Source organism: Balearica regulorum, chromosome 2 (assembly GCF_011004875.1).
Source record: "Balearica regulorum gibbericeps isolate bBalReg1 chromosome 2, bBalReg1.pri, whole genome shotgun sequence".
NCBI classification, from domain to species: Eukaryota; Metazoa; Chordata; class Aves; order Gruiformes; family Gruidae; genus Balearica; species Balearica regulorum.
In genome coordinates, this window is record NC_046185.1 from 9,317,034 (window position 1) to 9,344,513 (window position 27,480).

The 27,480-nt window shown below is 46.4% G+C and overlaps 1 protein-coding gene across 4 annotated transcripts in view; it reads left to right on the forward strand.

Moving 5' to 3' along the window:
* Positions 1 to 8,811: 8,811 nt before the first annotated feature.
* Positions 8,812 to 27,480, forward strand: part of KCNQ3 (potassium voltage-gated channel subfamily Q member 3) — a 213,471-nt gene continuing 194,802 nt past the window's right edge. For all 4 annotated transcript variants that reach the window (XM_075743292.1, XM_075743293.1, XM_075743297.1 and 1 more), the window contains exon 1: positions 8,812 to 9,493. In XM_075743292.1, the coding sequence (XP_075599407.1) occupies positions 9,144 to 9,493 (350 nt within the window). In that variant the 5' untranslated portion in view covers positions 8,812 to 9,143. The remainder of the gene's footprint in view (positions 9,494 to 27,480) is intronic.

The following is a 27,480-nucleotide window of genomic DNA, read 5'->3' on the forward strand; positions in this document are numbered from 1 at the left end:
ACAGATGTGCTTTCACTGTTGGTACCTCAATCCACATACTTAAGACCTGCACTGCTCTATACCTCCTTGTTCACCTGCTTATTAATAACGTAGCATTTCTGTTCTTGCAGCGCTGAGGGATCTCATTCATCATGCCAGGTCCTGGATGGTGCCAGACGTTGTAGTCTCAAAGCACTAAAGCCCTAATGCTCCAGTGAACTTTTTGCACTGGCCTTAGGACAAAATGAAGTGCAAAAGTCCTAAGGAACAAGACAACAGCTGCTCACTGGTTGGGATACAGAGTGATATTGATCATAGTCACACCGGGAATAAGTAATAGTAGGAAGAGAAAGCAAGATCTTTTCAGTGCTTACACCTACGGATTAATTGCCAAATCAACTCTCCTCCTGAACAGATGAGAGCGAATCTTACTCCTTTCTGCTGTGTCCTCTAGACACACTGTCTCTGATCATGGTTTCTTTGGATATTCCACTCGGAAATCAAGCTAAGTAATAATGTGATTTAAGGAGCACACCCCTCTCGTCACCGGACGGGTACCCTGGACTCACCCAGACCCACATTTGCAACGTTCCAGCAAGTGCGACTTGCTGGGCAGGCAGAGAGCTGCTCCAAAGCAGAGCCCGGCGACCTTGTTCTTATGGCTACTTCCTGATCAGCTCTTTTTAAGAACAGCAAAGCTATTGGTAGTAGAAACAGGGTGCTCTGACGGTGAAGGGTCTCACATCATTCAAGATGAGAGGTATGCACATGTGCTGTCCAGGAAGTAAATATTCATCAGATTCCTGGTGCATCCCTTGCTCGTTAAGCTACCAGCATTATGCTATAGCTGGGAGCTGGAACAAGAGTATAGCCATGCCATACTTTCTTGCTTGAAGTTGACTTTGGTACTGTGCAGGTTGATCAATATTTATCTTTGTTCAATAAAGTATAGTTTTCTACAATCAATGATAATCCATTTCTGCTACTGAAAACTAGCCCACAGAAGGTGCAAATTATGAAATATGCAACATTTGAGAACAACAGGAGCCACAGATTTGGGAGCCTCACTCCAAGGGGATGTGTGTATTAGGGCAGGTCTGTTCAGCTGCAAACCAGGTAGAAAAAAAATTGTGAGCTCCTGGCATTGTGCAGCTCACTGTTGTTTTCAGCGTGAAGAGGCCACACGGGCCAGAGATCTGTGTGTGCCTGTGCAGAAGAATGTCTGCACTGAGAGAAGCCACATGAAAACTGAGGTATGTACGGGGTGTGGACCTGAACATTTTTGCTGGTCCTTCAGAGCTGCAGTGTTCAGAAAGCCCTTAAGGAGCTGCTTATCAGAGATTGCTTCTGATGAGAGGAGGGAGTTGGTGATCTTTTTTGTGTCATTTTAGAGACAACTGGGCAAGGAAACGGAGGCTGGAAATAGATTTTCATTTTTACATTTGTGAAGACAGAAACTATCCTAACACAGGGCAATTTCTTCCTGTGCTTGGGGAAGGTGATAAGTGACATCCTTGGAAAACTGGAGTGCAATCTTGCTGCTACCAAAGACAGTAGACAGAAACTTTGCCCATGGAATCATTGCCAGCCCACAGACTCTTACAAAGGATGTTCTCCTCTCAAGGACTGAATGTGAAATGGGGATAGCTTTGCAAACCAGAGTTGGGTTCCATATGTGAAGCTGATAGCTGTAAATGATAGTGCACTTCTGGGTTAAGTTCCTTGAAATTAAAATATATGTCAGGTACTTCAATCAATCCTTTGTGTAGCTGGGTGGTCAGAAGTCAGAAATGAGATAACAGATAATTGTGGAGTCTCCAGCCTTGGATATATTCAAAAGCCATTTGGACACGGTCCTGGGCAGCTGGCTCTAGGTGGTCCTGCTGGAGCAGGGGAGTTGTACCAGATGACCTCCAGAGGTCCTATCCAATGTCAACCAATCTCTGATTCTGTGATCCTGTGAATATCTGAAGACTACTTCCTATCCATCAGAGAGACCTCCAATTAAGGTTATTAGGACTCTACTGGAATAGGACTATTGACTATTGTAAAGCAGACTGTACCATGATGACTTGATAGCCAACATCACCATTTCAGTTTGTGTGATGCTTTGTACAACCAGTTATGGTTCTACTCAGAGCTGGTGGTGGTGTTGTATCTGTATTCAATCATCATATTTTAGCAACAGTGATGGAGCCCATGTCATGGAGAAACATGATTCTGGCACTCAAGACATCCAAAGCAATGGCCTCTCTCAGTCTATCTCCTCTAGAAGGGACTGGACTGAGGAATTTGCAATGGGTCAGTTTATAGCAAATATAAACTGATATTCAAAGTTTCTCCCATACGTGGTCACCCTTCCCCCCACTTCTACTTCAAATCTTGCCCTGCAACCATTCCTATTCAGCATAAATTTAGAAGCATTGGATAAGTATTTCCAGAAAACACTCAAGAGATATACTCGTTTGCTAAACCAGGCTGCTTCCTTGTTTAAAAGTAGACCGTAAATGAAACCAGTGGGTAGTTCCCTGAGACACATCCTTGCAAACATGACTTCTTCAGGTCTGAAGGTAAAGAAGGAATTTGGTGGGAGCCCTTTGTAAAAGCAGTTACAGGCTGCACCTCCTAGTAACTCTAGAGTGACTCAGTTGTTGAATCCATAGCACGATCAGATTTCCAGTACTGACATTTCAATTCATTATTCTGATGTTAAGGGGAAATATCCAATTGATAGACTCACCTTAACACAGAGACACTATATTATATTAGGCACAATCTGGAAACTTAAACATTATCCGAAAAGAAATGGAAAAATCATTTAAGTAATGATTCCACTACGTATTCCTCAGAGTTGCCAGCTGTAGTGATGAGAGTTCAAATGTCAAGATTTCAGGCTGATACTGTGATGTCCCAACACCTGAAAGTGAGACTCTCACCTTACTTTCACTCACTTACAGTCAGGAGGGGAAGTGAGAAATTCCAAGCAGCTCAGAAAAAGTTGTAATACATGAGATTAGATGAAGAAAAGTGAAAGACCCATGAAGACCCATCTTTATGTACTTGTTTTCCTTCCCTGAAGAACAGTGCTATTTTTTCAGGCAGCCCTTTGACTTCCAGTGTTACAGTGCTGCTGTGCCTCCTGTGCTATGGGGACATGCCTGGAAATGAGTCATAGTAAGGCAGATCCAAAAGCCTGAAAAGTTTAGGACAACTATTTTTATTTTATTTTTTTTTTAAGAATGTCAAGGACTAGGATGGTCCTTGAGGGAGGAAGGACCCAGGAATCCAAGGTTTGGAACTACTGCGGGACACGGACCATACAATGCATGAACCTTGCTGGCTGAAATCCCTGCTCCTTTCTTAAAGACAAGGACTGTGCAAAATGATGGGACAAGATTATGGATGCACACATGCTTTCTGCACTGTGCCATGGATTCAGTAAGGTGAGCATGAGTGAGTTATGGATGTTCTTTTGATTGGTTTGCAATGATCTTTTAATGGCATTGAGATGGTGTGAAGTTACAGTGTATTGATTTTCTTTTGTCCATGCAGTAATTTGTAGCGGTGGAGATTTATTTTCCTCTTTATGTTTTCCATGAAGCTAGTTGGCAGCGAGGCCAATGGCAACTGACAGTTGGTCTCCCGTTTCTGTGGATGGCACAGGCGGCCACTTCTTGTGCTCCGAGGATCATTGGGTGCCAGGGGACTAGCGTAGGGAGAGCGGAGCTGGCATGGGTGATTTCTGTGGACTCATTTCCACTGCTGACAGACATTGATACTCTCTGCTAGGTCGAAGCTCCTGCAGCAGCAATTCAGGGAACATTTGATCTGCCATCTTTCAGACCAGGGGACCTGCCCTGGTGAGTCTATCCTTCAAGTGAGCTCCATTTCTATGAAGGTGTTTTACAGTTGGTTTTTTAGGAGGTTGTTTTGTTGGTGGTGTTTTTTTTCTTTTAATGAGTTTTGCCCAGTTTGGGACCAGCAGCACCAGCTCCACCATTGTTCCAACCCTGAACAGGAGTTAATATAGTCTCTGGTTTCCAGCTGTACCTTGTCACTGCAGAGAAAAGGAAAACAGCTTGAGACAGCAGCTACTTTTCATCAGGCTCATCTGCAATCTAGGGAAGGAAGAACTGGCTGTCATAACTGTCTTTTGTATTTCTGCACAGCTTTGAGATTTCATGGACATCTCCACCCCTCTTCCACCAGCAGATTCGAGGAGCAGACACTGATTTCACTCTCCCCAACAAGACTTTTGTGTGCCTTTCTGCCTGGCCTGGTTTCATGGAGTTCACACAAAGATCTGGAAGCCAGAAGGTGACATTTTGATCACCTTGACCATCTGCAGATCACAGACCATAACTTCGAGTTAAACTAGGCCATAGCTTTTAAAAATAAAGATCAAACCTGCAACTCTGACTTAAGACCAAGTTTGAGAGTGTTTCATGCTTGACTAGGCTGTTCCACCGATTGACTGTTAGACTTCATCTTGTCAGTTTAGCAGGCAGGAGCAAAAGCCACAGCTTAGATTCCCTCAATGCTGGACCCTAGGAAACAAGCCCTAAAAAAGAGATCTTGATGTGTAAGTATAAGGAAGAAGGAGGACATAGATGCAAAAAGAGGAGAGAGCAAATCTATGCTGCTGAACGCTGAATTCACAGTACATGAGCTAGGCTGGGTGTTTGAACAGCGTAGCTGCAGCAGCACAGTGCTGTGTCTGTGACAGCAACCCCCTAAATCAGCCCCCACGGGGCTTTAGGTCTCTTTTATGGGTAGACTACTCATTCTGCCTGAGTTAGGTGGGGTATCAGTGCTGCACTCTGTACGTATACTGTCTCATTTGGCGTTCGCCAAGTAGGTGCTTCCAGACCATGCGCGGGTGCGTTGGTAGATTTTGTGGGCATCCCAGTAGTGAGTTTTAACAAAATGGTTGAAAGGCATCATGAGGTAGGTTTGTGTGTGGATGGAGTCCTCCTCAAAGCCTTTGGAGCTTCGGAGGAGAGAGCATGAGGGTGCTTGATGAAGCATCTAGCAAAGGTTGAGTGGAGGTTGGTGTTAGAGACCAGCTAAAAATGAGATTAGATCTTGTCACCCTAAATGAGAAACGAGAAGCCTTGAAGCACTGCAAAAATTCTGCTTGATAAGATAGAGGAACCAGCAGAAGGATAGAAAGAGGCAACAAAATTCAAGACCACTTGTGTGCTTACACTGAAACTGAGATCCCACTGATTTCTATGCTTATATAGCTTCACTCTCCATGTGGTGGGTCTTGTTATATCTAAGACTGCTAGGTCAAGAGGTACTCAAGCTTCAAATCTTTCATGTCAGGAAATGATCCCTGTGGTTCTGCTCTTCAGCACCTTTCTGAAAGCATGTCCTACTAAAATAGGACATGGCATTTTAATGACAGTTTCACTCACACTATAGACAGTGTTGCTTTCTGTTCCTGATTCCTAGATAGCCCCCTGCCCATTTTTTCAAGTACCAAATCTCTTTTCCTCTGTCACTGAAGCTCATGAGCAGCTGTTTGTCTGTTCTGCTCCTGAAATATTTTGCAGAGTAACTGGTTTTCTGTTTGCAGTTTTCCTTCTTGTAAACATCATCCAGACGTTCCACTTGAATGTGCGTGTGGCTCTACTAAAACACTCTATGTGTTCGTGTGTGGTTTACCAAGCAGTCCTGTGCTTTGTCATTCACAAGAATCCAACTGATCTATGAACAGGCCAAGATAAAGCCATATTATTTTGACCAATAGATATAATCCTTTCCTATTTTCCTCCAATTTTAGACTATAACCTCTCTGATTGAACCAGTTTTCTGTTTGACAAGGGCCAGCAAAACCTACTGGGAGATGCTTATCACAGGTCCCTCTGCAGACTCCCAAAACAGCCTGTTACATCCTCCTGGCTGCAAACTCCAGCTCGGCAGAAGCACTTGCTTTTGATTACAGACGTCTCCAGTGTCAGCCAAGGAGGTGGATATCAAACCTGTGCACGTTGGGTGCTGCCAGCAACACATCATAAATAATAGTAATGGAGCGTAATTGCTCATCAAGCCAAATCATAGCCCGGAGTGCTCCATCTGGCCAAACTCCCTTTGACGTCAGCGGGAGCTTTGCCAGCAGGTACGCAATAGGATTAGGGTCCCAAGCAGTGGTACCTCCAACAAGGTACTAGGGTCTGATTCAGATCCCCTTAAAACTGCTGGGTGTCTTTGCGCTGATTTAAAAGGTTTTAGCTGACTCCCTCTGCATTACACCGCTTCCCAGCTAGTACGGCTACATCTGCGCAATAGTTATCCCAGATGGAGCATGGAGGAGGAGAATTCTTGACACTGAGCGATGGGATATTAAATTTGAAGAGGAGATGGAAAGTCTTTCCTGTTGGGTCTTAAAGGTGGTTCGTATGGGGTGATTTGAAAATGTCTGAGAGCCCGTCTTTTGGAGGATGCAACTGAAAAAACCCAACATGTTGATGGTGAAAAGTGTTGTGTCCCTGGTGTAAGGACTATAAAAGCCAAACAAGCTGGTGTGCCTGCCTATCAATTACCTATCACCAGTTGACATTGGTACAATCCTTTGCAAGGGAAAATAATTTACTGACCCCCCCGCCCTCTGAAAATTATTTACCATCCCCATTTCGGTTTGAACATTTACTGTTGTGGTTCAAAACTGTGATGAATTGGTTAGCTATAAATTTTCTTCCCTTCCCCCCTTATCCTCCCACCTCCTCCTGCATAATGCTGGGATGAAGGTTAAGGCATAGGGTGTTATCTGGAGTAAGTACTCTATTCTCAGTGCCCCATACATCCTCGCTAATGCTTATAGCTCCCCTGTGGTATTGGGAAGTATCATCGCTATTGTACTGAGGTAGAACAGGAGCTGGAGAGAGATAAATGGCCTAGTTATCAAAACTTCCTAGCCTCCCACAGCCCTCCTTGGGAATACAGCTATAAATGACATTCAAATGATGCTGACAGATGTTAGCTGAGCGGAGAACAGAACCGGTGCTGCACTCGGGCCAGCCAGTTCTTGCTGATAGTGTCACGGAGATCTCAGCTAACCTGACACTGGCTGCTGACGCGATAGCCGTGTGGGTGAGATACGGCGCTGCCTGCTCGCATCTGCCTGTGGACAAATCCCTTGGGGTTGCAAAGGTTCAAAATCAGATGGTGACTGAGACAATATTAATGCTGAAACTTGCAGAGCTGAAGGCAGAGGTGTTAGCTACAAACTGGCAGGAGAACGGTAGCAGAGGGGAGCTCCAGGCTGAGCGCGCCATTTTTTCTTCTCTGGCACTGAATCTGCTCGGTTTGGACTTTCAGAAGGTGCAAATACCACAGGGGAAATGGCCCTTCTTCCACCCAGCAATGCAATGGCAGAAGCGTCATTTTTGAGTGACCTGGGACATCTCCAGTAGTGCCCTATAGTCTGGTCCAAAGTAGTATGGCCTCTGCAGCCCTGTGGTGGGTCCAAAAATCACCTCCAGGAGCTCCTTTTCCATCTCTTGTCCTTCTTGGTGTGTGAAACAGGAGAAGGACTGCTCAGATCATAAATCCCTTGGGGAATGGAGCAGGAGCAGCTAGAGTAGGTGGCAAATCTGCTTCTGAGTCTGGAAGGGCTCTTGGGTGTCTTGGCATCTTTTCAGGAGATACCAGGAAAACTCCCCCATCTGGAGGAGGAGGATCTCTCATGAAAACAACCAGCAATCTGTAAGGCTTTGTCTTTTTTTATTTTTTTTTATTATTTTCTGGCAAGAAAGAAAGGCTCGATTAGACCCTTTGTATCCTCCCAAGGTGTAGCTATGTGAACGCTCCGCCCTGCATGCAGGGTTTTACTCAAGAGAGCTCTAAGAGGACAGGGGATGTTGCTGGTGTGTTGTGGCAGAAATCTCAGGGCACCAAGGTTGCAAGGCACACAAAATCTGTCTCTTCCCATCTTTCCTGCAGCCAAAATCACATCCCTTTAGGATTTAGGTCCAGGACTGGACGGGATGCTGGCACACATGCTAAAGCGGGGGAGAAGCTCTCAGGTCCGGGGGGCTCAGGGCAGACACCCCCCCCCCCCCCGCCCGGGGCTGCAGCTGGGCTTGGGCCCCGGCGCTGCTCCTTCGAGGGAGCCACCGGGGCTGGGCACCGCAGTCCGGGCTTGGCCAGAAGCAGCATCTCCCGCAAGAGATCCGTGCAAAAAGCTGCTCCCGGCGGGGCTGGGGGCTGCCCGGGAGTGCTGCCCCCCCATCCCCCCCACCCCCCCCCCCAAACCCCCTTCCGCGGGCGGAGGCTCCGGCTGGGCTCGGCACAGATCGAGCCGCATCGGCAGGCAGCGCCTCCAGCCGCCCACCCGCCGCCTCTCCCGGCATCCTTCATCCCCATCCTCCGCTCCTTCCTGCTCCGGCGGTGAAAGCAACCCCCCCCGCCGGGGGGGCCGGGGATGCCCTCCCCCTCCCCTCCCTCCCCTCCAGCCGCAGCGGAGGAGGGGGGCTGTGATGCTGAAGGGGGATCCCCGGGTGTCGAGCGGGGTCTCCCCTTCCGCCGGCTGCCGGGATCTCCCCCGCTCGGCGCAGGCGGCCCCAGCGGCGGCTGCTGGGGGCTGGCAACCGGGGGGAGGGGGCGGGTGGGGGGCAGCCCCGTGGCGGAGGGCCGGCGCCTGTGCCCCACGCACCGTGGATGACTAGACACCCGGGGCTGGGGGAGCGGGGGGGCGGGCGCCCGGCTATTTGCTGGCTGCATACAATGGGCCACTCCCTAACGTGAGGGCTTGGGGGGGAGGCAGGAGCTGGGAGGAGGAGGAAGAGGAGGCGGGGGGGGTGGGGGGGGTGGGGGGAGGAAGGGGCTCGGGCATCGGGCTGGTAAATAAACTCCGCGATGATTTCCCTCCCTTCGTCGGCCCAGGTGCCCGCCGCGCTCCTGCCTCCCCGGTGCCCGCCGGCGAGGATGACCTGACGGGGATGTGACTGCCTCCCCCCACCCCAGCTTTTTTTTTTTTTTTTACCCCCTCCCTCCATATATATATATATATACACACACACATACACATGTATATATATATAAATATATAAAGAAATAATTTTTTGGGGGGGAGGGGCGGGGAGTTCGGATCATGGCCTTGGGGCTCCCGGGGCTGCCGCCGCCGATCTGCAGCTCGCCTCCGGGGCCCGGCGGCGACGATGGGGCTGAAGGCACGGCGCGGCGCGGCGGGCGGTAGCGCGGCCGGTGGGGCGGCGGCGGCGGCGGCGGCGGCGGCGGGGCGGCGGGCGGCGGCGGGCGGCGTTGGCGACCCCGAGCAGGGCTCGCTGGCCCTGGGCGCCGGTACCGACCGCGACGGGACGCTGCTGCTGGAGGGCGGCGGGAAGGAGGAGGGCGGCAAGCGGAGCCCTCCGGGGCTGGGGCTGCTGGCGAAGACCCCCCTGAGCCGCCCGGTGAAGCGGAACCACGCCAAGTACCGCCGCATCCAAACTTTGATCTACGACGCCCTGGAGCGACCCCGCGGCTGGGCGCTGCTCTATCACGCCTTCGTGTGAGTACGCGGGCGCGGTGTCCCCGCGGAGCGCGGAGCGGGAGCGCGGAGCGGGGCTCCCCCGGGGGCGCGTCCCGGGGCGGCGGGGGGCTGCCCCGAGGAGCTGCGCCCGGGGCCGCCGGTTTGCTTTATCATTCTCGGCGTAAAGGGCTCCGGGGGGCTCGCTCCAGCACCGGGGGTGTGTGTGTGGGGAGATGGCAAGGGTCTTCTTATGGGGTGTGCTGCTAAATGCTTTTATTTATTTTTTTTTTCCCCGTCGTCGGCTTTTCCCAAATGAGCAGCTTCTTTTCAGTCTGTGTCTCTCTCCTGTACGTACAACCCGCGTTGCCTTGGAGCGGCATGCCCGAGCCTGTGTGTCTTAGACCCTGGAAAAGGGATGCCAGAAAGACCAAGATCTGAGCAGCTTTAAGGCTCAAAGTGCTTAAGGGGACGCTGCCGGCTTCGGTTCAGCCTAGAGCGTTGCGTGTGGTTAAACTAGCTGTTATAAACCCCGAGTGAACCGACTCTTTCACTAGTTGAAAGTGTCGAATGAAAACCATCGGGTTATGGTCCAGTAAGCGTCACCCTGTGGTGCACGAAACCCGAGCATTGCAGCACTGTCAACCAGAAACTTAAACTGGCCACAAGAGAATTGAGACGAAACAAACTCGTTTTGTGGCCCAAAGGTGACGAATCAAGCTAACGACCACTGTTTTGCATTCCTAAAAATTCTGTTCCCTTAAGTTTTCATAAGTAATATAGAAAAAAATAAATCTCTTTGCAGCACAGAATGGCGTTGGCAGAGCCGTATTAAAATAAATGTGGGTTTTGGTGGTGTGAATGTGTTTGGAAACCCAAGGGATTATCAGTGATCATGGTGTTACTGTTTTCCTTTAATGCTATAACGTGTACAGAGCTCTACGTGATGGAGGATTTAAGCAGTGATTTCTGAAATTGATTTATTTGCAAAAGACAAACAAAGTGCTCTAGGCTGCATGGGCTGGGAGCCTGGAGCTGGATCTTGGGAAGTCCTGATCATCCGTGTCGTCCTTGCACTTGCAAATAAACACCCTGAGTGTAGGGCTGTGATTTTACCTTCAGGCGAATTTCTCGTGGATGTTTGCAGGGATTTAGCCCTGGGCGAGGAGTAAAAGGCAGCATTCGCTATTGAAGCGCTGCTGTGTGTACCGCTCACTGCTGTTCCCCTCTTTTCAGTGGTTTCATAAAGTGCATCTTGGGACACACGTTCCTGCTTTCCAGCTTAATGGCTACGAAAACGTGGACACTGGATGGTGTGACACTTTTTCAGTTCTTTCGCCCCTTTTTGCCGTAGGAAAACTTCTGCTAGCAGGCAGGGACCGACAGCATTTGGGGTCTGTTATGCTGGGAAGACTCTTTGGTCCAGAGCTGGCTGTTTGATCGTGCTCAGTATTGCATAACGCTGCTTCTCGTTGGGGAGAGCCACGTCTGGATGGAGGGGCACCCCGTTCATCTTGCCTCGGTCAGCCTCTACACACTGCATAAGTGAGGTTTTAGCACACGCCAGAACATTAGGAGCACTTGGCATCTCTCTGTGGACAGCTGTGGCAGCTGGGTGAAATCCATCCATGCTCGGGCTCGTGTCCTGATACAACCAATAGGCCAGTGGATGAGTCTAGAGAGGCTCATGTGAGCTGAGAGATTCACATTTTTTTTTGCAATTGTATAAGAATTTCCAAGTTATGAGATTAATTTTAGATCACTCTCTAGATGTGTGGTTAACATTAAGATCCTGGTGCAATATGGATCATAGAATAGGAAAAATATCAACATGTTTGTAAGGTTTGATCCTTCTCAGGAGTAGACCTGATGCTCTATTTGGCCCGTTTCTCTTTGGTGACTACTCAGTCCTGCAAAACCGAAATGTGAATCTGACTTGCTCTCACAGAATTCAATAGCAGTCTTCTTAAGACAATCAGTGCCAAATTCAACATTAATGAAAAAAAACCCCACTTTTAGGAGTCCTTATCCTTAAAGGAAGTAAAATACCCAAGTCCTGGTCTGTCAGCCCAGCACAGACATCCCGTCCCTTCCCAGGACACCCCCGGGGGCTCAGCAGTCCCAGGCTGCCGTTGGCCATGCTGTGTTTCTGTTCAGTCTCAGCTCCTTTTGAAGTCAGTAGAAGTTGTGGGCTCCTACCTCGCTGGAGGATCAAACCCTACAAAAGAAAACTGCCAAAAGTGATGGAAGAGTGTGCTGAGATCTTGCTGACAGGCTTCAGAGCTTGTTCCTGCCACTGGAGAATGATGACCTGCTCGAGAGCAGGAGCAGTGTGGTGGGGAAGAAGTACCTAGGTTAATATCCAGAGTCTTTGTTCTTGCTTTCAAATGAATTGTCTTTTAACCTTCCTCCTTCTGAAAAGGAGTCTTTCTCATGTTGGAGGTGCTGCTGTGACACTGCGTAGTGCCATCCCAGCAGTTCCCCAGTGCTTCTTTTCACACTAGAACAGTTTACACGTTCTCTTGGGTTGGTGAGAGATTGCCAGCCTTTCCATAAAATCTACAAATTTGATGCTGTTTTAATTTTGAAGAAAAGTCCCATTTATTCTAATGACATGTTACACTGTCTCGGTCTTCTAAGTAACTTTGCAATAGATACCATGCAACCAAGTTAAGAGTAAGAAGGTCGCTCTCATATACAAAAATCCCCAGAGAATAAACAGCTGAGGGCCAAAAGGGATTGCAGTATGGGTGGATGTGATGAATTCCTTACAGATCCAAGGATTCAGAGGTACTTAACAAAGAACTGATGCAAAAGACTCTGGAATTTCAGGATTTAGGAGGTGGGAAGCTGGTGATGGAAGAGGGTTGTCAACTTTCGGGACACGCCAAGGATGTGGGGGCAGGAAGGGGCTTTGCAAAGGTCTTTGCAAAATCTTTGGATGTCAGAACTGTTAAAAGGGTGGTACAGATGGGATGTCGTTAAACCATATAGTGAAGCCCATATGGCTGCAAAAGGGTCGTGATCCTTTGTGTATCTCACTGTTGTAATGTGCACATAAATAAGGTTTGGCGCAGTCCCTGTTGTAAACGCTCACTTTAGTTTAGATGGGGTTAGTTCTACGGAAATGATTCAATCTATTGAAATAATTCAATGAGAATGCGTAAAAGTGATCAGGCCCTGCCAAGCCCTAGGGACAAAGATGCAGGGGAGAAATTCCTCATGGCAATTTTAGTGTTCAGCTTTCACTGGCACTGATTTACGGAAAGTGACATGAGAGATTTTTCTTGTGATTCTTCCTCCTTCCTTGTTCTGCACAAGTGAGTTTGTCCAAGCCTGTCCTTATAGCAAAGAGAAAGATGATTTCATCCTAAAGAAGCTGACTCCGTTTCCTTCACCATCTGAAAACATTTATTCTCTGGCAGCTCTGCGAGAAAGAAGATTTACCTAACACCCGTGAAGTCCCCCTCTGCTAGGGCACCAGGGTTCACAGACTTCTTGGCAATATGGCAATATCTTAATGGCATAGTTGGTAAAAGAATTGATTTTCCCATGAAAAATTCTAGCTCTGTAAAGCTAAACTCCCACTGAACATTTTCAGTAAAAAAAAAAAAAATAAAAATGAAATTAAAATCTGGTTGAAGCTTTGAGGTTTTAATTTGGAAATGTCTCTTAGGGGTCGCAGGTCAGGCTACAATCTATCCCTGGTCTTTTCTGAGCTAGTCTCCCTGTAGGTGTAACTGCTGTTCCCGTGATGTACTGTATTTTCCTTTGTCTTGAGCAGCACAATATATTGCAGGAACCCCCTGCGGTTGTGCCTCGTGGGATGTGTACTTTGGCCAGGGAGACTGACTCGAGACCTGTTCACCTCCACGCACCATCCAAATGCTTTATTTATACACAGAAGCATAAATGAATCAAATAAAAAATTGAAAACAAGTAAGATTTTGATTTGCCAGTTTATTTTTAATTGTAAGCACAAAATATTTAATGGATAATGGACAGAGTCCAGAAAGGTAACAAAAGACGGAGCAAGTTTGCAATTGCAATTTATGGAAAATTTTCAACCTGACTTAAAGAAGAGAGAGGTTGAAGGAGAGGTAGCTAGGAGATATTCTTATTTTCACACCATCCTCCGAGACAACTGTAGCCTTTACTTTCATGGAAAAATAAGACTAGGAAAAGGCTTGGGATTAGATTTTCTTTTTTGGGAAAGTGTGCAGTATTGTCTGCACTCTGCTGATGTAGATCACCATGGCTTACCTGCTGATGAGAGAGGGAAACCATGGGGAACACTTACAAACCTTTCCTACTTGCCATGCAATCTTATTTCTATACCACTTAATACCTGGAATAAATAAAGCAGGCAGGGTCATGCCATCCATCAAATCATCAGTATTTCTGGGAAGCACCTGCAAGCACCTCATGCATGACTGATCGTGGGTGGATTGTTTGCAGAAAAAAGTGTTGAGAGACTCAGGGAACATGTCGAAGGTCTGGGGACTTTCCATTGTTTTCCTCTTTGCCCTTTGGGAGATGCTCCGTAAGATGCGCTGATGCACCAGCCTGTGTCAGCCATCTGAGGTGAGATGGGAACAGGCTCGGGGTAAAAAGGAGGATAAGTATGAATCCTTCCTTGGCCTGTTTGGCATGGACTTGTCTCTAAGTGAGTCCCCAGAGCAACAGAGCAAGCCTGGTCCATTAGCAAGTGCCCTTTGCTTGTATGTTCACCAATATGAGTTCTGTTTTAATTATTTATGCTAATTCATCGTAATGCATGGATAAATATTCTGCAGTATACTTTGTAAAAAATAATGAAGTCTTAGTCATTAGAGACCTCACCGCACACCTCTGCTATTGCATCTCCATTGAGGCTTGTGGAGTCCGCCCTGGGTTTGCGTGCGGTTTAGTGAGATGCGACCGTATCATCTCAGCTGCTGGGATCAGCCGGCATCGCAGGCCCTGGCCACTGGCTGCCGAAAGCTGGGGTGTGCTGGTGGGAAGAAGAAGGGGCAGCCGAGCCGGGGGAAGCCACAGGCTGTACAATGAGCACCTTGCGATCCCCAGCTGTAGCTTCGGAGTCATCTCAGCAGCTCGTAGGTGCCCAAACTACCTCTGAAATTACAGACCTGGCCCTTTGGTGGGAATAGATATGTTTTCACCTACAGCCTCATGTCTCCTTGCTAGGACATCGTGCTGACAGCGAGACCCACTCCCGGAGCAGGTACTCATGGGTCGGGTCGGTCAGCCCGTGAGCTCGGCGTTGCCATGGCTACGCTGCTAACTTGCCGAGATTTGGTGCAGCCTCATGCCTTCTCGATGGGCTTGCGGGAGCTGCAGGCGGACGGCTGCCTGTAGCACAGGCGTGCACCTCAGTGTCCCCAAACTCCCTGGGGACGCAGGTCCCTGAGTGCCCTTCTGCAAGTGCAAACCCCCGCTCACACCACGCGATGGGGCCGTGCGGCCTCATCCAGATGGGTGGTGAGATCCTCCGCAGCTGACAGTGCACGAGGGAGGGTGCGTTGTGCGGGAGACCGTCAGCGCCGCCAGCGACAGCAAACACTCAGCAGTCAGTTTTTTGATGCCATCAGCTCACCCCAGGAATAAGCCCCTAAGTAAGTAGTCAGAGCCCCTGGCATAATTTCTTGAAAACTGAACAGTCCCAAATGTCGTCGTTTTGGTGAGAGGTGATACAGCAAAGCCCTTCCAGCAGCTAGCAAGGTGGTTTTTTCTTCTGAGAAACTTGGTAGTGAAGAGTAGCACTGTCTCAGTGCTGACCTGACAGTCTTGGAGGCACCATCAGCATTTCTAAGGCATCAACGCTTATAAATATCTAAAGGGCAGATGTCTAGAGAAAGGGACCAGACTCTTCTCTATGGTGCCCAGTGACAGGACAAGGGACAATGGGCACAAACTGGAACACAGGAAGTTCCATCTGAACATGAGGAAAAACTTCTTCACTCTGAGGGTGACCGAGCACTGGGACAGGCTGCCCAGAGAGGTTGTGGAGTCTCCTTCTCCAGGGAAATTCAAAACCCGCCTGGATGTGATCCTGTGCAACCTGCTCTAGGTGATCCTGCTCTGGCAGAGGGGTTGGACTAGATGACCTCCAGAGGTCCCTTCCAACCCCTGCCAATCTGTGAATTTGTGTGAATCAGCGCTAAAACACAGGACTAGACTTATTACACTGTCTCCGGCGCAGCAGCTGGGGTTCTGGTTGGAGGTACCACTTGACTCATAAAAGCCATCTCAGTCTCTTCTTGTGCCTCTCTTGCTCCTCGCAGCAAACATCAGATCCTCATGGGGCACAGCAGGGTTTGGGGACCTCCGGGTCAGCTACCTGGCAGAGAGGCCACGTGGGTTTTACTCTTGTTTTGATCTGAGATGGAGATTAGGGAGACATTTCAAAACTTTAACAGGGAGAGACTTTCCATGCTCATTTTGCTCATTTTGGTGCATAATGTAGAAACATTCAAAGCAAATCTAATAGAAAAAAATAGTAACTAAAGACTATGCATATTAACAGCAGGACTGAAAAAATCTTCACATACATATAATGCCAGTTACATACCTTTGTGTGCTTGAGTGTAAGTGAACACGCAGGTGCCCCAGCAGTACTAAAAGCTACTCACCCAGCATCTTTCTGTTCTTTCTTTGGGGCTCCCTGTCTTCAAACATCACTTGATTAAATCCTCATTATTCATAGATTAGCCAATGTACAAACCTGTGCATGTATGTAGAGCACAATTCTGTACTTTTTGGTCAGTAAAAAGTGCTTTCCAGCATTGAGATGTATGTGCAAGGTCAGGTGATGGAATGCATATTCAAGAACAAGGTCTAGACTTAAGTAATTTGGATCTAATTTAACAGCAGTAAGAAGCTTTCCCAAGAAAATCAGTTGAGTGAGTGTTAAGATCATTTATATCTTGTTTAGAGACATAATAGATCAGTGACCTTAGTTATAGGTAGGCAGCTGGGTGGTTGGATACTACCATGATCAGCCTTGCATGGTATAAATAAATAATAATGTTTATTCTTGTATTTAATAATGCTATATTCCCTTCTTGTGCATGGAACTTTACAGAAGGAACGGAGCCACGGAGACATGGCATCTGCTATTGCTTCTGGCAGATACTGTATTAAATGGGATAACTTAAATATTAATAACTTTACAAGGAATATGGTCCACAAGAGCCGTTTAGTATATGCTGCCTTCTGTTTTAGGCTGATAGCTGGGAAGCACAGCATTTTCTGTGTAGAGAGGGACATGCCCAGGGATATTTAGGTTCATGCCTTTGGAAAAAGGCACTTTGGGAGAACTTTCAGGCTGGAAATCTGTAAATTGCCTTCCCCAACCTTAAGCGAGCAAACTACTTAAGAACATGTTTAACTTGGAGCAAGTGAAAGGTCTTGCTGATGTCAGGAGGAACCTATCCAAGGTGACATTGAGGTCGTCCAAAGCAGAAGCGTGTGACTGAGATTCGGTGGAAAGCATCTTCCTCTGCACAACCAATTTGCGGCTCTACTTGGGCTGTGTGAGATCCTCCTAAGCTACAGTTCTCCACAGGATCCGTCACAGACCTTCATTCCTCTCACATCTTAATAGCCACCTCTGGTCATAGTCACCAAGATAACACTTTACCTTCCTTGGAGGTGCTGCCTTTTGCTCATTTGTGTGGGTTTTAAAAGCCATGCTGAAGTGGAGTTGCGTATCTCCAACACAGCTAAATCTCAGTTTGGAGGGATGCTGAGGCCCTGGCATGAGAAGCAGCCGACATCTCTTGACGTGGCATGTGCTCTCACTCCGTTCTCCTACGTGCATTAATCTTACCAAAGTCTTTCCTACTTTACTTTTTCTAGGTTGCTGCTACATGGTGGTGGAGCATTACAGGTCCAATGTATAGCAGTGACAGTGGAGGAATACTAATCCTGTTTGGGCTGGCTGTTGTCATTTACTTCCTCTGACTTTACAGACTTTAGTTCATTTTATGGATACTTGAATCTTTCCTGTCCTCCCCATTTTCAGAGTTGTTGCTGAGAGCTGTATGGATGTCTTTTGCATTCCTTTGCCAAGCTGTATTGGCTTGTGATTGTCATGTTGACTCTCCAGTGGTGTTTTCTAATTCCAGATGCTTTTCATATATACTTTCTTCTGTCCTCACTGGTGTTTTAATCACCTTCCAGATTAGTACCTCATAATTTTGTTAACATTTAATTTAATCCTTTTTATAGATCATTAAGGAAGCAGTTAATAAGACCAGAACTAAGAAAATCCATTCAGCGTTTCACTAAACAGCAACTTCCCCCCTTCCTGGTTAATACAATATCATTTCTTATGGCTTTATTTATAGCTCTGAAGCCAGTTTTTAATTTCACGTAGTGTCTTCTGGTCATCTGAATTAATACTAGAACTAAGATTTTATGAGACATGGCACCTATGTCAAAACAGCAAATATTTCCTTATTTCTTTTTGTTCAAACCTGATTGGTGGGCTGTGTTTATTGGTTTAGTTCAGTGATATGCATTTAATTGTTATCTTCCCATCTCAGATTTTTCATGCTTTTGACATGGTAAGAGTGTAAGTTGTATAACAAAATAATTCAATGTTCTTAGTGCCTTCCACCACTAGAGTAGAGCTAAAGCAATGCTGAAAGCTTAAATGCCCCAATCTATCCAAGTCCTAGTTCTTATATATTTTATAGGAGCCGTTAGGTTTTGGTTATGCCTAACTTCAGGTGAAGGATGGAGGTGTTAATCCTAAACCAGAAGACTCTTTACAGGGCATTCCCCGCTGACTGTAAATACAGAGAGTCTAAAATTTTCTGTTTTCAGTGGGGATGGAGGAGAAGCAAGTACAGCTGTTGAGGGACTGATAGTGAAATCCCCAAAGCGCACGGTGGGGAGCTGCCCACCAGGCTCTCAGTGGTGCAGCATCAGCTCTGCTTATCTTTGTTCCCCTCATGCCTCTCCATGCACCATTCAGAGTGCTTATGAGGAGGGATTACACCCTGAGGAGGGAATGTCAAGAGCAGCTGATTGAAATTGCAGGGGAATTAATTTAGGAAGGTAATTACACAAACTGGAATTTGCTCTTCTACCTTTGCTAACACTGCTGCTCTTGTGAGACATGCTGGAAGAATTTCAATGCACACAACTGGCCGAGGGTCCCTGATCAGACCTCAGACACCATCTGTGCAGTGGCACCAGATGCACAGGACCACGGCTCAGGACCATCCTTGCACTGCAGATATGGCAGCGGCTTTTCTCATGCCTAGAGTAGTCATTAACTATGTCTAGACTAACTGGCAAAGCCATGCTGGGGATGTTCCCGAGCAGTGGCACACATTGGCCAATAACACAACATTGCTGAATGACCCATGCCATGGTTTTAGTGTGAGACAACTAAATGACTGGGCACAGATCAAGTGTTGCTGCAGACCTGGGACCACTCCCAGTAAGAGTCTGTGTGTGGCTCCTGCTTTGGAGGCAAGTGAGGGCAGTGATATGGACACTGGTCACACCAGCCGGCCTCATGGACAGAGAGCATGGGTTGATAGAATAGACATAATCATTATATGTGAGGTCTTATCACTCTGAGGATATCCTCCTGGGTCTATGCAAAAAAGCCACTTTGCTTTGGGATAAGACCCTTCACTTAGCTAAAGACCCAAAAAATCCTACCCCACTGAAAGAATATAGGTTTCACTGTATTTGTGTGTCCAATAACACATTTTATTTTCTATATCCTGTGCCTTTTCTGTTTCAACATTCCTTGTGCTGATCAAACTCCCATGGAGGTTCAAATACTTCACCCCCACATCTTGGCATACTAACAAAATAATTTTTTGTGGTACTAATCCAGGAGGAAGAGCCATGCATTACCAAACCTTTTACAATTTGTGTAAAACACAGAAGAAGATACTGCTAGTTGTGTTGCTGCTGATACTTGGACATTTCTCTTGATTTTGTCTCACTCATTATTGTAGATGTTGCTCCATTACCTTCCCAGGTCCTGGGTGCAATGACACTAAGCAGATGGGGTCTGACAGCTGCACGCTCATGGTAGGTTCTGCTCTCGGAATACGACATTATCACATAGTGCATTCTCAAATATGCTACTCTCTTCATTATTAAATTACTTAAAACAACAGAATTTCCCTGCTTTTCCTCAGGGCTTGAGAGGCTGTCTCTCAACATTCGCATTGGGACACATCCATCTAGTGCCTTATCTGAGGTAGCTGTCTGGACTCCTTTTATAGCTGCTGAAGAAAACCAGGAAACAGAAATTTCTAGAGTGCAATTAATCTCATCCTAAAGACGATTCTAAAATATGTGAGATTAATCACCTCTTGCAGTGCCTGAAACTTTTCACTGACTACAAAGGAGACCTTGGGTGACTAACTTGAATTTAGGTATCGACACTGAAAACACCTGAGGGATGGAAACTCTTTGCCTGACCTGAGAGGCAGGACTCAAGCCACGTTAAGATAACTAAAATTAGCGATGTTCATGTACGGTTCTGTGCGTGCAATAGGTATTTAAGTTCCCTTTATAGTCAGTGGAGATCTAGTCAATACAATCAATAGATTTTATGGTGCAATTCATCCAACCAGATGTAGGAGTCTGCTTTACATGGAGATAAATCACAGCTTCAACTCAATTGAACAACTGTCCATTGTCTATAGTAGGAGCTGAGGTGACTTGATCTCTGGGAAATGTCGGCAGTAAAAGCTACTTTCAGACAGACAAGTCCTACCTCTAAAGGTAAGAGGAATATGACTCTTATTATTACATAGGCTTTTATTAATATTAGGCTCAACATAAAATTCTAATTCCTTTTCCTCAAGAGCTGTGCATATGTGCCTGCTTGTTATCCCACGCCGTGACAGGCCTACAGCCATCCCTGACATTATGCCAAAGAAAAATATTATGATGTAGTTGATGTCCTCAGTTTCATCACCCTACTTATGCCACTGATTTCAGTAGCTTTAAGATATTTCCCTAGTTGGGAGCCTTGAGTTTGCCTTTCCACCTTCCCTTTGTTCTGTTGTTTGCTATGGGGTCTATCTCCCTGAGCCCTCCCATAAATTTGCTCTTGATTTATAATCGTAGTTGGAGTTGATCTTGAGGTCATACTCAAACCCAGACTTAACTACCTCTTGTATTGATCCAAGGACTGTGATTGACTCTGTTTTCCCTCCATCTTCTTGTGGCCATTCAGGATTTACCTGGGCACAGCAGTTGCCATGGTGGGAGTTTGCCAGTCCTGCTTCTTCCTGTTCCTGCATTTGTGTCCCTTTTTGCATTGCTCCTCTTGTCTCCACCACTCAAAATTAGCTTCCCAAATCAATGAACAGACAACACTGCTTTCTAGAAGGTGTCTTTTACGGACCAAACACCACTTTGTGAGTGGTTTGGACATTGTCCTTATGAAGCCTGTTACAAATGTAGAAGGTCAATTTGAATGGCCTGGCCTCAATGAGAATGATTGTGATGGTCATTCATAGGCTTAGACTGGTTTTTATGTGCTATATTTTTCTCTGTAAAGCTGGAGATGTTGTAGATAAGTAAGCACGATTCAGTATTTTAGAGGGAATACTCACTTCCATACACTAGCTGAATCAGTAAACTAGCATAATTGAATCTAATGCTGAAATCATCGGAGAACTATACAAAATTTGAATGCATGAAAATTCCCTGACATAAGGAAGCATTTCTGGGTGGTGGTGTATTTCTTTAACAGCTGCTAGTTTGTGTTTTGCTTATTTTTGCAGAAATACTGAGCCAGCAACCTCTTTTAGTCGTGTCAGTGCAAATGTAGAGTAAATCCATTAAAGTTAGAAGAACAATTGGATTTAGCTGCTGTACTGCAAGCTTGTTCTGGATCCACTACAAATTTTTTCTCTTTTTTTACTGATACTCTGCTAGTGCCAGAGGCTAAGGTCAAGGTCCTGCACCTCTGGTGAGGTACTTCCCTGCCACAACAAACTTGCCCTCCCAGTAAGGTAAGAGAGCTTGAGGAATGGGGTAAAAAGGAGAGATGGAGATCCTCTGGCAAGATAACAAGTGATCACCAACCTGTCCCAGAGCTGCCGGTACTCACGCCATGGTGTTCACAACTTGTTTCCTTCACGTTGGAAGATGGCTTATATAAGCATGGAGTCTTTCCTTCCCTCCCCATTCCCCAAAGTGGAGAGAGGATGCAATTATTTAGTTACAAATACAGTTATTTAATTAACAAATACAGTGCAGATAAGCTGGGGAAGTGAGCAAGGAAAGCACCATCTTTCTGCACATGGAAACACCATCTACACATTTCTTGGTGTAGGTCATGTCTGATGTTGGCGCTGCGAGAGGGAGTTGACAATTGCAACCATAAACCTATTTAGTTTGGAAGGGATTAGAGGTCTCCAGTCCAATCTGCAGAGCAGGGCGAACTTCAAAGTCAAATCAGGTTGCACAGGGCTGCGTCCAGTTAAGTTTTTTGCATCTCCAAGATTCAAACTACTTTATTTTGTAAGCAGTGATAGATTTGGTTGCACTTCACAGAATATGTTGTTCTATGCATTTCTCATAATGGGCAGGCTTCTAGGCCCTGGGTCATGGAGAGTCTTCTTTCCTCCCCCTCCATTCAATCCTGAATATGCATGGACAGAAGTGAGATGTAACATCTGGGCAGAGATGCTGGGCAGGTTAGCACACTGTGGAGGAAACAACTCTCCTATTAACCACAAAGAAAGCTGTTTGCCGTCAGGCTAACTAGCACCAATGTTGTCTATGTTTGACACTGGGAAATACTAGGGATAATCTTTAGTGTAATCAATACAGTTCATTGAAAATAGGAAACCTTTCCCAATGACCTCAATTTTTTTTACTGACATTGTTTTAATTTGACATTTCCACCAATTTTTAATCATTCAGAAGAATCGTTCAGTCTTCAGTCATTTGTCCCTACTCAAGGACTTTCCCATCTCTTTCTCCTTTCCCCTTCCTCACTCAGTCCCACCTTCTTTCCTTCCTTTTGTGGCATTCATCACCTCACTACTGAAGGCACCAATCACTGAATCATCCAGCTGTGCTTTTTGTGCGACCCCTCATCCTTTCGTACTTTATGTCACTACGGCAGTAGAGTTCATTCTGACTGGCCTAAGTACTGATAGCAGGTTGATGGAGATGATGTGACAATTTTTCTCTTACCCAGACATAGCTGCATTTACTTTTTGCGGTTTTTTGTACGTTTTGTAACTTACTGGACTTTGACATTGAGTTCACCTATATCAGTATTAAGGTTGTGCCTCTAATTCCCTCAGAGTAGAGACTCAGTAGCAATTACTTTGTCCATGTGGTGCAAGGTAGTTTAGGTGCAGGAATTATCTCTGAATCACCTTGTGTTTCATCATCATTAGTGTTTCTGTTTTGGTTGCACAGCTCCTTGATGTTGAATTCGGCATCCAGTGGTGAGTACTCCCGCTGGACCAGCCTGTGACTTTGGGCATAGCCCGAAGTTAGAGTCCCTATGCAAACAGCACCACTGTAGGAGAAGCTCTTAGAGTTGTTGTGATTCAGACCCACACACTTCTGAGTCACTGCTCCTGATCACTCTTTGCTTTAGGGGTTATGGTGGTGTTAGGGAAAGAGTGATTTATTGATGACCTGTGTCATCCTGTGATTTCTTGGCAGTGACTCAGCTGTTCTCTCTAGAAAGAGGGAACATGAAGTGGAGGTGGACACCCATCTCTTTTCCCAGAAAGGGTACAAACTGAGTTTTTTGAGTTTTTCCACGTTCCTGGTCTCAGTGGTAGGAGGAAGGGGTTTAGGACCACCACTTACAGGCTAACCCAAGATCTGCATCCTAATTCATACACAGCCTGAACCACACCTGCAGCTGTTGCTCCCAGAGTGAGATGATAATACAAGGTCCTGGTTTGCAGCTCCATTTGCTGCCAGTGTTGATAACTAAGAAAAATAAAGGATGGGAGCTCCTGATATAACAATAAATGGGCAGCAACTTTCTCTCGTGAGTGAGCATACAGGCAGGACTGAATGCTGTGTCTTACTGCCTGCATCACCACATTCCCCAGCAAGTGGGATGAGAACACAACATTGCTCCCGAAGACCAAAGCAGGAAATTATCACCTCCAAAGCAACATTTTGCTGGAAACCATAGAAAATCTCTTCTGATACAGAGTAATGTCTTAGAGTGTTCTGGAAACAGTAACTCCAAAGAAAACATTAGGATGAGTGAAGAAAAGAGATTTTGGGCAGATGGAAAAGTGGCAATGCTCACCTTCATTGGCGGTGCTTGTTTTCACTTATTCTATCATGAGCTAATTTCCAAGCAACTTGAAGAAGATAATGTGTTTACAAGCATTAATCTGAGTGCTCCATCAATGTTTGTTCCAGGCTATGAAGACTGGGAGTTTCTGTTATAGCAGAGGGATTTTTAATTGCATAAATGATGATATAGCAACAGTTAGAAGATGATGCAAGATAAATTCAGGCTATAGATAAGGTCTAATGGGGAGCAGAAATCTGCTGGAAGAATTCACGCAAGAAATTATCAATTTTCCACTTGTCATTTTTAAACAAACTTGGAGAATTTTCCAAAAGACAGCTGTAGGCTGTAGCTTAGCTGCAAAATATGGGCTTAAATAAATCTGCATACTCTTGACTAGTGATTAAGCAGGACTTTGAGTTATAGTGAGGAATTTGATGGGTTTGGTTTTTGTTTTAATTTAGCAACAGATAAGCAAACAATTGATGAAGTAACTCAGGAAAAAGAGATTCACTTGTTTCTTAACTGGATTGTTAACATCATAATGTGACATAGCATAAATAGTTGCAGTAAAAGTAATTGGGCTCAGATTCTTAGGAATAATATAGGTGTCATAGAATCATAGAATCATAGAATGGTTGGGGTTGGAAGGGTCCTCAAAGATCATCTAATTCCAACCCCCCTGCCATGGGCAGGGACACCCTCCACTAGACCAGGTTGCCCAAAGCCCCATCCAACCTGGTCTTAAACACTTCCAGGGAGGGGGTAGCCACAACCTCCCTGGGCAACCTGTTCCAGTGCCTCACCACTCTAACAGTAAAGAATTTCTTTCTAACATCTAATCTAAATCTACCCTCCTTCAGCTTAACCCATTACCCCTTGTCCTGTCACTACACTCCCTGATAAACAGTCCCTCACCATCTTTCCTGTAGGCCCCGTCAGGTACTGGTAAGCCACAATTAGATCTCCCTGGAGCCTTCTCTTCTCCAGGCTGAACAACCCCAACTCTCTCAGCCTGTCCTCATAGGAGAGGTGCTCCAGCCCTCTGATCAGCTTCGTGGCCTCCTCTGGACTCGCTCCAACAGCTCCATGTCTCTCCTGTACTGGGGCCCCCAGAGCTGGATGCAGTACTTCAGGTGGGGTCTCACAAGAGTGGAGTAGAGGGGCAGGATCACCTCCCTCGACCTGCTGGTCACACCTCTTTTGATGCAGCCCAGGACATGGTTGGCTTTCTGGGCTGCAAGCGCACACTGCCGGCTCATGTTGAGCTTCTCATCAATCAATACCCCCAAGTCCTTCTCCTCAGGGCTGCTTTCAATCCATTCTCCACCCAGCCTATAGTTGTGCTTGGGATTGCGCCGACCCATGTGCAGGACCTTGCACTTGGCCTTGTTGAAATTCATGCGGTTCGCACGGGCCCACGTCTCCAGCCTGTCAAGTTCCCTCTGGACGGCATCCCTGCCCTCCAGCGTGTCGACTGCACCACACAGCTTAGTGTCGTCGGCAAACTTGCTGAGGATGCACTCGATCCCATTGTCCATGTTGCCGACAAAGATGTTGAACAGTGCCGGTCCCAGTACCGACCCCTGAGGGACACCACTCATCACCGTTCTCCACTTGGACATTGAGCCGCTGACCACAACTCTTTGAGTGCGACCATCCAGCCAATTCCTTATCCACTGAGTCATCCATCCATTGAATCCATGTCTCTCCAATTTAGACACAAGGATGTCGTGAGGGACAGTGTCAAATGTCTTGCACAAGTCCAGGTAGATGACGTCAGTTGCCCTTCCCTTATCCACCAATGCTGTAACCCCATCACAGAAGGCCGCCAAGTTTGTCAGGCATGATTTGCCCTTAGTGAAGCCGTGTTGGCTGTCACCAACCACCTCCTTGTTTTCCATGTGCCTGAGCGTAGTCTCCAGGAGGGTCTGCTCCATGATCTTGCCAGGCACGGAGGTGAGACTGACCGGCCTGTAGTTCCCTGGGTCTTCCTTTTTACCCTTCTTAAAAATGGGGGTTATGTTCCCCCTCTTCCAGTCGGCGGGAACTTCGCCGGACTACCATGACTTCTCAAATATGATGGAGAGTGGCTCAGCAACTTCATCTGCCAGTTCCCTCAGGACCCGCAGATGCAACTCATTAGGTCCCATGGACTTGTGCACCTTCAGGTTCCTTAGATATTCTGGAACCTGATCTTCTCCTACAGTGGGAGGTTCTGCATTCTCCCAGTCCCTGCCTTCTGTGACCTGGGCAGTGTGGCTCAAGCATTTGCCAGTGAAGACTGAGGCAAAGAAGTCATTGAGTACCTCAGCCTTCTCCATATCCTGGGTAACCAGTTCACCTGTTTCATTCCGGAGGGGACCCACATTTTCCCTCATCCTCCTTTTATCACTGACATACCTATAGAAACTTTTCTTGTTGTCCTTGACAGCCCTGGCGAGACTAATTTCTATTAGGGCTTTGGCTTTCCTAACTTGCTCCCTGGCTGCTCAGACAGTTTCTCTGTATTCCTTCCAGGCTACCTGCCCTTGCTTCCACCCTCTGTAGGCTTCCTTTTTTTGTTTGACTTTGCCCAGGAGCTCCTTGTTCATCCACGGGGGCCTCTTGGTGTTTTTGCTTGACTTGCTCTTTGTTGGGATGCATCGCTCCTGAGCTTGGAGGAGGTGACCCTTGACTATTAGCCAGCTGTCTTCCCTATAAATGTCTAAATGTGGCTGAGTCATTTCAATCTCCTTGGTTGCCAGTATAGACCTCTGTTATAGGAGAATTGGTGATTGTTCAACTCATTCCGAAGTAAATGATGACACTGATAAATCACATCCTGATCACCAGAAATGACACTGAATAAATAGATCTCCATTGACTATAAGGGGAGCTTCAACACATGGCTCAGAGGTAGGCACCTACATTATAAAGGCTAACTTTAAGTGAGATGAATCTCATCCTAATCACATTGTTGAAGACCTTGCAGGGATAGTAACTTTACAAAGTACTCTGGACAAGAGGTTTAAACAGAGCCATCCTTTTTGGCCTTGAGATGACTGCCCCCAAAATTAAAATCTCATACAGTCTGGAACACCTTTCTCAGAGCAGGTAGATAAATGAGCAAAGATCACCAAATTTCTGCAGCATTGGATCCTGAATCAGTTTTGTAGGTAAATCTTGTTATTGTGTCTCTTAGGGTCACCTCATGTTCCTATGGGATTCTGCTGACATCCCCCAGGCTCCTCGTGCATGCAGAAATCAAAGCTCGTGTAGCATAGCTTTGCAGCACTGGGGTCAGAAATTGTTGCTTATCCCTCTGGGCAATGTAGTCCATACATTGATATCCAAATAACACTTGCCAAAATGGGGGGGATTTTTTTGTCTGGAAAGGGCCCCAGGTCAACGTTGTCCTGTCCAGAGCACAAATATCTATCTGTATCTCTGATTTATTAAAAAAGTAATTACAATATGGTCATTCCTTCAGAGCTGTCAGCTCTTTTGAAGAGTAAGATGTAATTTTTGGGCATCCAATTTTTGCCACTGATCCTGCAAGGAGAACAGATGGACCTGTCTGGTTTCTGCCTTGTCCAGAGGGAAAAAAAGAATGGTTTTCAGTCCACTTGTTAAAAAAAAAAACAACAAAAAAACAAAAAAAAAAAAAGAGGGGGGAGGGTAAGCAATAAAGTCAATGTTTTTTTAGAGTGAGGTAAGAGCAGCAATGGCACAGGGAAGGTGGCAGCTGTGAACGCAGTTCCAGTGATGATGA